This window comes from Rhagoletis zephyria, unplaced genomic scaffold (genome assembly GCF_001687245.7).
Source record: "Rhagoletis zephyria isolate East Lansing unplaced genomic scaffold, Rhagoletis_zephyria_1.1 Rzeph_scaffold_00143, whole genome shotgun sequence".
NCBI lineage: Eukaryota > Metazoa > Arthropoda > Insecta > Diptera > Tephritidae > Rhagoletis > Rhagoletis zephyria.
This window is the reverse complement of record NW_016157227.1, coordinates 157,054-169,236: the sequence shown is the minus strand read 5'-3', so window position 1 is coordinate 169,236 and position 12,183 is coordinate 157,054. Positions and strand designations below refer to the sequence as shown.

Below are 12,183 nucleotides of genomic sequence, written 5' to 3'. Positions count from 1 at the left end.
CATCTGATGAGGCGGCTCTTGGAGTTTTCGAGAGAAAGATTCTGCGAAAGATTTACGGACCTTTACGCGTTGGTGATGGCGAATATCGCAGACGATTTAACGATGAGCTGTATGAGCTTTACAACGATATAGACATAGTGCAGCGAATTAAAATTCAACGGCTCCGCTGGCTTGGCCACGTCGTTCGAATGGACAGAAATGCTCCTGCTCTGAAAATATTCAACGCGGCCCGTGATGCTGGTAACAGAGGAAGAGGAAGGCCTCCTCTGCGTTGGAAAGACCAGGTGGAGAAGGACTTGGCTTCACTTGGCATTTCCAATTGACGTCAGTTAGCACAGAAGAGAAATGACTGGCGTGCTGTTTTGGACTCGGCCAAAATCGTTTAGGCGGTTACAGCGCCAATAAAGAAGAAGAAGAAGAATTTTATTAAAAAAGTCAACAGCAACAAATGCCGATTTTATTTCTACCGGAAAATGAAACCTTCTCTTTGCCCTCTACGCACAAACACTAAGAAGAGGGCAATGAGAAGGCAACATTTTTTGTAGAAAATAAATCACCATAACTGAAAGCAATGTTGAAAAATAGGTATGTTCCTTTATTTTCTCCAGTAAAAAAAATCCAACAGTAATATTTCGGCGACATGTCATCTGTTCTCTCATAAGAGAAACATATCCAGAATAGTACGCGAACAGAAAATTTGCAGAAACTTGCAAGTTAGACGAACAGCTGATAGAATTTTTGTTTATATTCAAAAGTGTAAAATTTAAAACGTACAAAACTAATCACAAAGTGTTATCCTGCCACAGTTTATTGATTAAACGAATAACTACTTTTCACAAGTTTAATAAGTCGTGATTTTGTGATTTGCGTAAATTCCTACCAACTATTTTTGATCAGCTGTTTTCCTGTTGGCAAAATCTAATAGCTTCCCCTCAAAATTAAATGTCACTTTGCTCTATTAATTTCCCCTGCTTTGCAAGTTTATTGCGTACGCGAACGCAAAACGCTGATAGTTTTTGATTACTTTCAATAATTAATAGGTACGCGAATGCAACTAATATAGAACTTATAAAAAAATTAATAAGAAATAAACGAAAATTCTGCTGGCCGTAGGACTCGAACCCACGACCTTGCCGCTCGTTAATTTGCATTACTGCCATCTGCCAAGGCACACTTTTGATCAGATCAACTGCGCCGTAAATCCGGATCAACGCTGCCGTCTGTGTTTTCTTTTAGACAGTGGGTCGTATAAGTTATACAATTTTAAGAAAAAGCAATTGCTGAGTTTTTGTGCATTCGGCCTATTATTATTATATTTATATATTGTATTTAATTGATTTGAAATTTTAAGAAAATATTTCCGAAACTTCATATTGTAAGAAAATTCAAAAACATAATAATTTGTTTTAAATTCAAGCCCATTTGGAAACCTCTGTATTTAATCAACTAACCGTTTATTTAACGTATTTATAAATCATAAATTCTAAATATTAAATGATATCTAGGTGTCACTTCCAATACTAAGTCTTGTGATTGCACTGGCCCTAATGCATTCCATGTCGCTGGTCACGAATGAAGACAAGTTAACACTAAATCTGCGCCATATTCAGCAAGGGATTATATTTGTTGATGGCTCCAATACCGACATCGTAAATATGTTAAAAACAGAAATTGAGAAATATGACGGCATCCGGATAGAACATCTCACTAACGAAAGAGGCGATAACATAACAGACCGTATGTATAAAAACTAATTAAAAAATACATGAATTAATCCTGGGGTATCAAATGCGAATTCAGTGTTGATAGATCTGCAATATGAAAATTTGGCATATTTTTTGGAAAATTACATCGGTGTTATTCAAATGACCAATAATGAAAATGGAAACTTGAACTTCAATATTTATTTTTCGGGTAACATATACCACAGTTCGGTAATTTTGATGAATTTAGTTGATGATACTATTGCGCAATGGAAAATGGGCGAATCAGGAGGCATCGAAACAACGTATACACCAATTAGAAGGTACAGTTTTCGAGCTTCACTTAAATTTTCTCATTTCATGAAAAATATAATTACAGATACCTTACGGATGTAAGCCCGACGCGTTTAGAATACTTCGCCGTAATAATGCCTATTGGTAAGGCCCTTCATATTAACAAAAAAATCTAAGTAAAATATAATTTTCTCGTAATTCATAAAAATATCTTACAGGGCTGTTCTTTAGCATATTTTTTTATGTGGCATTACCTTTTCATGAGAATGCAAGTGGTTTCAAGGAATTGCAAGCTATACCGCGAGCACTCTTCTGGGCTTCAAATTTTGCTTTTGACGCTATGCTGCACTTTACCGTCTGCCTGCTTCTGTTCCTATTGCAAGTAGCGCTGATGCCGACTGAATTGTATAATTTATCCGAGCAATTTGTCATTAATGCGTCTATATTTTTCTATGGGTGCAGTTATCTACCAATTTTATATAGTTTGGCAAATACCTTCCGTTCGATATCTACCATTTCGACGTATATGCTCTTCATGCTTATTGTATCAGGTTAATAATTTAAGCAAGCATTAAATTTTTGTGAAATATTAATTTACTTATGTCTCAAAACCCATTACAGCCATCATACCGCTTATAACATCTGGTAATATACGTGCTATGGAATATCATGAAGGTAAAATATTTATACTGCTGCTGCTGCCAGATTTCAACTTAAATCACCAATTACGGATCATTAATGAACGATTCTTGCTCACCCGCCGGAATGAACTCACATCTACATCTGGGTTGCCCACAGTGCTCAGTGTCAATACTTTCTTTTTTGAAGCCGTTATAGTTTCATTTATTGTTATGGTATGTAAATATATATTACATTTTAGAAATGTATGTAGGGGAAGTCGGGGTATTCTTGGACACACTTTTATTTTGGTCGAAAATTCCCAAAAAAAAATACTTTTTCTAAAAATTTAAAGCTTGGTTTTCCAGTACGAGAAATAGCCTTCCTTTTGGTATTAGCAGCTTGATCAAATTTTATTAAATTACGCATGTTATTTCAGTTGTCAAAAAAATTGTGTTTTTGCACTTTCGAAAAATCTCAGGGAAGTATTGGACTGTTTGTAAATCGATAACACATGACGAAAATTATTGGTGGAAAACATTTATTTGTGAACGAAAACGAAAGAAGACATCATAATTAATAGAATAAAGTGAAAAATTAAGATTAAAATTGTTCCGAGTCACAGTGAACACCCGGGTTTGCTCCGGCGCAATTCAAGTGAACACCTGGATCACAAACAATGCAATGGGCTATATTTCGGTGGTTTTCTTGTCTCGGCATATTTTTCTTGTAAATCATGCAGAAATCAATGTCTTCTTCCACATCAGTTTCGCCCGGAGATAGTATTTTCTGCATAGGTCAGCAACAATTGCAGTCGATGTCAAAACGGCCGATTTCGGGATTTTGCCGAAATCATTGATGCCTCCTTTTTTGCATAATAAAGGGGCATTTTGGCTAAACCAAACTTTATCGGCCCAAAAAAACTATTAGAAATTGCCGAAAAACTAATGCTGTGTGGAAATTATGCAAGAAAAATCCCTCAAACCCTCATTTTTCAAAATCGCGGCGTATAAGTAGGTAACACAATACCAACTTCATACAAAATCTATTCTGCGTCGGAGGCCTAAGCGTAAAAAAAACTAAATAAAAATTTTATAAAAAAAGAAAAAGAAAGTTCCGCTGCCCGACGACTCGGAATCGAACTCGCATCTCTCAACCAGCAGTCTAATGCTTTGCCCACTCGGCCATTGCGACGCAACGTGAGCAAAATGGCTTATATAAATGTCTATTGTTTCTTTTGCGAAGCGAGCTCACTCGAATTCAGTGATAGCATTTTTTTCGTATTCGTAGCAGGCATTCGAATTAGATTTTCTACGATGGATTCCGTGATAGCCCTGATTATAAATATATTTAACTTAGTTGGTTCGTCGAAAAATCTTGTCAAAATAACAAAATACTAAGTGAAAAATAAACGAAGTATCAAATTTCTATTTGCTATGGCAGCGAGATAACGGTATGTATTTGCGTTTCCAGAGTTTTTTCCCATCATACGGGAAAACGTATAATTTGTCCCAAATATACGGGATTTACAAAAATTTAACGGGACAAATGAGAAATAAAAGACTTGCTTTAAAAGTCCAACTACGAACCATACATATATTATTATTATTATTGTTAGTACGTCGGGTATACTCGCGCTGCGACCTGAAAGATCTGTGGTGCTAAACCCTAATTTTAGTCACTCCAACCTTAAGCTATGTGTAGTGGTGTAGTGGTAAGCAGTGCGCGCTTTCTCTCATCAGCACCTGGGTTCAAGCCCTGGTCAAAGCAACATCCCAAAAAATATAGAAAAAGGTTTTTTCTTAACAGCGGTCGTCCCTCGGCAGGCAATGGCAAACCTCCGAGTGTATTTCTGCCATGAAAAACAGCTTCTCATAAAAATACAATCGCCGTTCGGAGTCGGCGTAAAACTGTAGGTCCCTCCGCTTTGTGTGACAACATCAAGGCGCACGCCACAAGTCGGAGGAGAAGCTCGGCCAAACACTAACATATGTGTAAGCGCCAATCTATTATTATTATTAACCTTAAGCTATTCAAGAAATTAAGTACATTGGCGTGTTCCAAATCTTGGATGGAGAAGGCAATCGTTCCCTAAGGTGCATCAGTCTGCTATTCATGATACGCGGGCAGTCACACAGAATGTGCTCTGAGGTTTCTTCCGCCAGCCCACAGAACCTGCAGTCCGTCTTTACAGAGAGCCCCATTTTGTTCAGATGATACCTTAACTTGCAGTGTCCTGTCAGGTAGCCTGTAAGAGTCCTAAGACCCTCCCTGCTGAGTTCACGGAGTATTTCTGAGTTCCTCCTGGAAGGAGTTATGAATTTCTTTGATTGTCTCATTCTCTTTGACTTAAGTCAGTGGGCAGCAATCTGAGTTTCCTCCCAACTCCTAAGCAGTCCTGCAGTGTATCCTCTAGATGTACCACAGAAAGGCTCGAGACCATGCATACGCGTTTGGGCTCCACGTTTTGCGATATAGTCAGCCCTTTCGTTTCCTTCATACCCTTCATGCCCAGGGACGAACCACAGCGTAACTCTATTATGGGCCCCTAGGCTATTCAGAAGAGTATTACACAGGGACCGTAACAGTTATAACTTTTATTATAAAAATCACTTTTTAATCGTTATTAACTGAGTTTTATTTTTTGCTCAAAACATAACGATTATTTTTTGAGTTTATTTTTTACTCACAAAATAATCGTTATGTTTTGAGTTTTATTTTTTGCTCGGAAAATAATCGTTACGTTTTAAGTTTTATTTTTCGCTCAGAAAATAATGGTTAAGCTTTAAGTTTTATCTTTTGCTCGGAAAATAATCGTTATTTCTTGAGTTTTATTTTTTGCTCAGAAAATAAAACTTAATTTTTGCGTATGCGTATGTGCATGCGTGAATAGACAGGGGCCGGCTGCATTGAACTTTTAACGCCACTGTGGAGTGGGTAATGAAAATACAGAGAGCAAGATACAAGGGCAGAAACAAAGACAAGGGCAACGACAAAACCACAGACACAACCTATATTGAGGATCAAGCCAATGATAAAGATGAAGAACAGGACAAAGTTAAAGATAAATAAAAAGACAAGGATAAAGATAATGATGAAGATCTAGATCAAGATGAAGACAAAGATGAAGATGAATATGGTGATGAAGATGATGTTCAGCTTCATTTTCATCTTCCCCTTCCCCTTCCTCTTCCATTTCATCTTCATTTTCATCTTCATCTTCATCCCCATCTTTATCTTTGTCTTCATCTTCATCATTATCTTTATCCTTGTATTTTTATTTATCTTTAACTTTGTCCTGTTCTTCATCTTTATCATTGGCGTAATCCTTCAATAAAGGTTGTGAGTGTCTGTGGTTTTGTCCTTGCCCTTGTCTTCGTTTCTGCCCTTGTATCCTGTTTCTGTTGAAAACGCCGCAGTGGCGTTAAAAGTTCAATGCAGCTGCACCCTGTCTATTCACGCATGCGCATATGCATACGCAAAAATTAATTTTTATTTTCTGAGGAAAAAATAAAAGTCAAGAAATAACTATATTTTCCGAGCAAAAAATAAAACTAAAAACGTAACGATCATTTTCCGAGTAAAAAATAAAACTTAGATAGATATTCAGTTGAGGGATGCACTGCGACCAGGAGATCTATTGTGCCCTCTTGCTCCTTACAGCACCTCGATCAGTCCTAACTCCCTTAGGAAACCCAATAGATCGTTGGGTGACATCGAGTGCATGTGATTCGGCTGCTGGCTTAGTGACCTCAGGTATTTCTCTCTTCTCCTCGCCACTGCGTCGCATTTGAGGATTATGTGCTCGGAAGTCTCAGCGGTCCTATCACAGAAACGGCATGAGTCAGTGGACCAGATCCCGAGTTTGTGTAGGTGACTTCTCAACCTGCAATGACCTGTTAATATACCTGTTAAGATTCTTAGTTCGTTCTTTGGGAGGTTAATAAGTTTTTCATATCTTTTCCTATTGTATCCCCCCAATAGCTTCTTTGCCTGGCGCTGCCCAGTGGTTTGGTTCCAGTGCAGTTCTCTTTTTATTCTTTCTTCTCCTCTAAGCTCTTCTTTGACAGTGTGAGGTCCTATTGCAAAGAAGGGCTCGGGGCCTATTGGTGTCGTTGCTGCCGCCTCCCTGGCGAGCCTGTCTGCTTCTTCATTTCCCTCTATGCCCTTGTGGCCTGGGACCCATAAAAGGAGGACCCTGTTGTTATCTGCTAAGGCATTTAGTCTTCCGACACACTCAAGAACTAGTGCAGACTTGATTTCATACGAGTGAAGAGCCTTGAGTGCGGCTTGGCTATCGCTTAGTATCAGGATATTTTCATTGCGATATCCTCTCTGAAGATTAATCGCTGCACACAGACTGATGGCAGGAACCTCTGCTTGAAATATGCTGGGAGTCTGTCCATGGGGACAGCGATCTTTGATCTTGGACCGAAGATGCCTGCCCCAATGCCCTCTGATGTTTTTGAGCCGTCTGTGTACCAAATTATAGGGTGCAGCTGGGAGTATTTCTGGATGTTAGCGTCAGTCCAGCTTGCCTCACTCCCTAATTCTATTTTGAAGTTCCTTTCGAAGCTAATAACTCTGCCGACATCATCTCGTGGGAATCGGGTAATAGGGATCAGTTCCCGAAGAGATTCCATGTTACGAGATGATACTACCTTCTCTTTACCCCACCCTTCTTTGGTGAAGTTTATAAGGGATCGTTTAGCTGCCTGCTCTATGCTAATGTGCAGTGGCGTGAGCTCAAGAATAACCTCCGTTGCTGCCGTAGGGCAGGTGCACATTGCGCCTGTGATACACACACACGCGAGACGTTGTAGTTTCGCGAGTGAGCGCCTCACAGTCACTAGGTTGGCTCTTGAGCCCCAGGCCACCGCTCCATAGGTTATCATTGGTTTGACAATCATAGTATACATCCACCTGAGTATCCGAGGACTGCAGCCCCAGGATTTACCTGCAAGGTTTTTGCATACCATAATTGCCCTTGTGGCTTTGGATGTCATCATGTCGACGTGTTTCTTCCATGAGAGTTTTGCGTCGAGCGTGATGCCCAAATATCTCACTTCGGAAACAGTGTTGACCTCTGTGCCATCCAGGGTTATGGTACTCATTCCTGGTAGGGTTCTTCTTCGTGTGAATGGGACAATGGCTGTTTTCGTTGGGTTTATATTGAGACCCACACTTACACACCACTTCCTTGTTATTCTTAATGCCCTTTGAATTATGTCACATAAGGTACTCTCGAATCTCCCTCTTACTATTATGACTATGTCGTCCGCATATCCCTGACATCGGATTCCATTGTCTGATAGCGTTTGAAGGAGTTCGTCTACTACTAGGCTCCAGAGGAGGGGGGATAATACCCCTCCCTGTGGGCAACCTTTTGTGGTCTTTAGCTGTATGGAGCTATTCCCCACGGTGGTCTGTGCTATTCTAGTTCGACGCAGCGCTTCTATCCATCTTCGAATGGGTGCCTGTACGCCTCTCTTCTCTAGTGCCAGACTTACAGCCTCATGTGAGGTGTTGTCGAAAGCTCCTACTATATCAAGGAAGGCACAGAGCACAATTTCCTCACAGTCGAAAGCACTCTGGATTTCTGTTGTTAGTTGGGACAATGCTGTCTCGGTGGATCTACCTGCTCTGTAGGCGTGTTGGCTGCAGTGTAGTGCCCTGCCCTGACCTTCAGAGTGTTCGACCGAATTTCGTTATCAATAATTTTCTCCATCGCCTTCAGAATAAAGGACGTTATGCTAATTGGCCTAATTGGCCTAAAAGATTTGGCAAGGGAGTAATCTCTTCTTCCTATCTTTGGAATAAAAGTTACCCGGGCTCTTCTCCAGTCTGTCGGGATGTAGGCTAGGGCTAGACTATCCTTCATTAAACCTACTAAATGTGGGATGACCAAGTCCTCCCCCCGTTGTAGCAAAGCCGGATAGATACCGTCCACACCTGGGGACTTGTACGGATCAAATGAGCTCAACGCCCACTCGACGCTGGCCCTCGAGAAGATTTTCCTCGCAACACCCCAGTCGGATGAGGTTGGTCTAAATGTCCGAACAGGTATTTCCATGATCCGGTCGGATGTATCCCGAAAGTGTGTGGAGAGTAGGACACGTGCTCTTTCTTCCTCGCTGCCAGTGTACGTGCTATCCGGCAGCTTGATTGCTAGTTGGGTCTCTATCCTGTCTTTTGCTAGGGCTTTATGCAATCTTGCCGCTGCAGGAGTGGAAGTTATATTCTCGCAGAAGCTTCTAAAGCTCTCCCTTTTTGCTTTCCTTATCTCTTTATTGTATGTGGTTACGCTCGTGGTGTAGTCCCCCAGCACCCAGTTCTTCTGGCTAAATTCAATTTCTTCCGCACATCTTTCCTGAGTGCTGAGAGGTCGTGAGACCACCACGGAGTTTTTGCGTGATTGCCGGGTTTCGGTTTGGGTACCCGGCAGCTACTGTTGACGGCATCTAATAAGACGCCGTTGAGCCTGTTAACCCTATCCTCTAACTCCATACAATCTATCGCTCTGCTTTACGATCAAGGTTTTGTAGGTTCGTTTCAAGCACAGCTCTGAAATTGCCCCAGTTTGTGTTTCTTGGGTTCTGTCTAGGTATCCTTTCTTTGGCACCTGCCCCCACAACGAACTGTATTATCCTGTGATCCGACAGGGACGGCTCCGAGGAGACTGCCCACTGCGAGATCAGATTTTCAGACAGTTTGTTGCAGAGGGTTATATCTAGTACTTCCTCCCTGACTCTTGTAATAAATGTTGCTCTATTGCCGACATTACATATATTTAAGTCGTTGCCTACAATAAATTCTAAAAGTGACTCACCCCTGCTGTTAGTGTCCGAGCTACCCCACTCCTCATGGTGCGTATTTGCATCACATCCCATGATTAGATGGAGTCCCTTCTTCCGGCAGTGGTCTATCAGCTTCTGTGCCTCCATCGGGGGAATGTTATTGTTGTCTCCCGGGAAATATGCGGCAGCGAAGACGATGTCTATCATATACGTAATACTTCTATATTGGCAGTAAGCTAACTTCTCAATTTATCTGGGCTACGATCATAGTGGGCTGGTCGGGCATCTCTGCATCGGCTCGCCAATGTCTGAGAGCCTCAGCTCGCTCTCACTCCTGCCGTCTAGCTCGAGCTTTTGCATGTCCATCCCCTCCATCAACTCCTGAGTTGTTGGTAGAAGTGAAGGGAGGACTGCTGGTTGCTGCATCTCTTCGCCAGGAGTGATATTGCTCTCAGACGAGCTCGGCTCCAGGTTTGCGTGTTCAGGTTGTTCTGCGCCCTGGTCTACCTGCATTACTTCCGCTGCAGTCGCGCTGTCGCCCGTGGACTTATGTCTCCAGGGTTTCATCGCAACACTGCCAAACCTGAAATTTAGACCGAAGCCGTCCCGTCTAATGCTGTTAAACGATTCCTCGTCGATACCTACGTTCAGACGTAGGCCGGTGTCTTCGATGGAGCTGTTAATGATTCGCCATCTCAAGGCATTAAGCCCCTCGTTTTGACCCCTCAGCAGCCCGATCGCATATTCTGGAGACTTGTCCGCGCCCCTTGGTAGGAAGACCGTCAAATTGTGGGTCGGCGGAATGTCGTCTCCTCTCTTCGTGCATAGGGGTGGACCTTGCCACCCTTCTAGGTTACCTGCCACGTTTTTCAGCCACATGGCCGTACTCTCGTCCTTGCAGTCCACAAGGAGCATACCTGGCCTGAAGTAGACGCCGAAAAACGCCAACGGATGCATCCATCCCTTAAACACCTCATCCATGATGACGACTTGGAGGGTTGTCAGGTCGTCTGCGCTCAGCGATACCGCGGGGTAGTTCACAGGCAATACCGCCATTCGGATTCCCCTGAGGGTATCCGAGTAGCTAGGGTTTTGCCTTTGTCCACCCGGCGGTGCCGCCGATTCGGAGCCGACCTGCGGCTCTCTCGGCCCTGGTGCTGATGGGTCATGGTTCTGCCGAAGCTTCTTGCTAGCGTTTTCCCCAGGCGTTAGCTGCCCGCTTCTCCGCTTTTCGGCGGGCGTGGTTCTGCTTTCGGTTGTTGACCCGCTTTTCCCTTCTTTGGCGGGCGCGGTTGACTGCTTACTGGTTGGCCGGCTTCTCCGTACATCGACCGGCGCGGTTTCAGCTGCTTTCTTTCCGAGTGCGGTGGTTTCTTGAGCTGTTTGTTAACCCGCTTCTCCGCTGTTTCGCGGGCCCGGTTTTGTGCTGGCCTACTCGCTTATGCTGCCTCTCTTCGTCGGTTTCGGGTACGTGCAAACTTCCCCGATTTCGGTCATCAGTTCTCCCGCTTCTCCACTTATTAGCGGGTGCGGTTTCGCGATGGTGCTGCTTGCTGTCGTTCTGCTTAGCAGACTCCAACTCCTCTACGTGCCGGATTGCTTCTAGTCGCGCAACCTCGGGTTTTGCCTTCTTGCAGGAATCGGAGGTACCATTTGACTGCTGCACCGCTCAGCACATGCCTCCTGTGGTCATTTAATGCCCCTGGTCTACCCGACGGTTGTACTGCTGGTGGCTTGCAGCGTCGATTTTTCTTCTTGATTTTGTGCCAACGCTTTTACGAACTAGACCTGGAGCGGTCTCGTGCCGACGACCCGCTGGACCCGTGCCCGGACGGAGATCTAGATTAGGTTCGCTTCTCTTGAGGATCAGAAGAGGTTGCCTTCTCGGGAGTGGGGGAGTGCCGCTTTCTCGGAGGAAGTGCATGTTCCCTATACCTCCCATCGCTTGTAGAGGGCTCGTCATCCGACCTCGCATGCTCGATAAACAGGGCCATCTCTTCTGCCGTTGTGTTGCTGTTTTTTTGTTGTTTTTATTGATTTTGTTGTTGTTTTCGCTCATCTTGTTCTTACGACCACCTGCTCGTTACGGCAAGCGCAGTAGTCTCAAATTTATGTATGGGAACTCAGTCGTCGACCGCGGTAGAGCCCTGTGCAGCGGCAAGGCCACAGTTACTCCCCAAGGCGGCCCGGTGTTGAGGAGGCGCCGTTCGAATACAGCCGATTGTCCTCCTGGCTGCAAATCGTCCAATGGGCACGGTGTCGCGTTATACCCTGGATTAGGAGGTGGCAGTTCTTGGTCACTGTTGCCCTAGCCTGGAAAGAGGGTAGCGCAGACGCGACAAGAGCGGCTGCGTTACCCCAGTCCAAGGGAGGACTTATGTTGATTCAGCTAAGCCCCCGCACCAACGGCAAGGTGCCTGCCCCAGCGGAGGAAAATAAAACTTAAAACGTAACTAGTAAAAAAACTAAAACGTAAAATAAAACTTAAAACGTAACTATTATTTATAAAATTAATTTTAGAACATAACGATTATTTTCTGAGTAAAAAATAAAACTCAAAAAATAATGATTAAACTTGATTTTTATAAGTAAAAATTAAAAAATAAAAATCAGTTCCGCTGTAGGTATTCCGAGTAGTTAGAAATATATTGGTGTACTCTTTATGCACGCAGCATCTCTCTTTCAGTGTGATTTTTTGAGCAGAAAATTTCAAAAGTAATCGTTGTTTGCGGTCCCTGGTTTTACAACTGTCCACAAGCCTTGATGTCGGT

General features: G+C 43.2%; 2 protein-coding genes across 7 annotated transcripts in view; one reads left to right on the top strand and one right to left on the bottom strand.

The window, feature by feature from the left end:
- LOC108382140 (uncharacterized) overlaps positions 1-10,773 on the bottom strand; it is an 18,741-nt gene extending 7,968 nt beyond the window's left edge. The window contains exon 1 of the mRNA XM_017638540.1: positions 9,445-10,773. Coding sequence (XP_017494029.1) covers positions 9,677-10,468 — 792 coding nt within the window. The 5' untranslated portion in view covers positions 10,469-10,773 and the 3' untranslated portion in view covers positions 9,445-9,676. The remainder of the gene's footprint in view (positions 1-9,444) is intronic.
- Positions 1-12,183, top strand: part of Eato (Engulfment ABC Transporter in the ovary) — a 245,032-nt gene that overhangs the window by 150,594 nt on the left and 82,255 nt on the right. For 5 of the 6 annotated variants that reach the window (XM_017638507.1, XM_017638514.1, XM_017638492.1 and 2 more), the window contains 5 exons: positions 1,506-1,737; positions 1,801-2,026; positions 2,083-2,141; positions 2,216-2,548; positions 2,619-2,851. In XM_017638507.1, coding sequence (XP_017493996.1) covers positions 1,506-1,737; positions 1,801-2,026; positions 2,083-2,141; positions 2,216-2,548; positions 2,619-2,851 — 1,083 coding nt within the window. The remainder of the gene's footprint in view (positions 1-1,505; positions 1,738-1,800; positions 2,027-2,082; positions 2,142-2,215; positions 2,549-2,618; positions 2,852-12,183) is intronic. The other variant, XM_017638521.1, reaches the window with a different exon arrangement.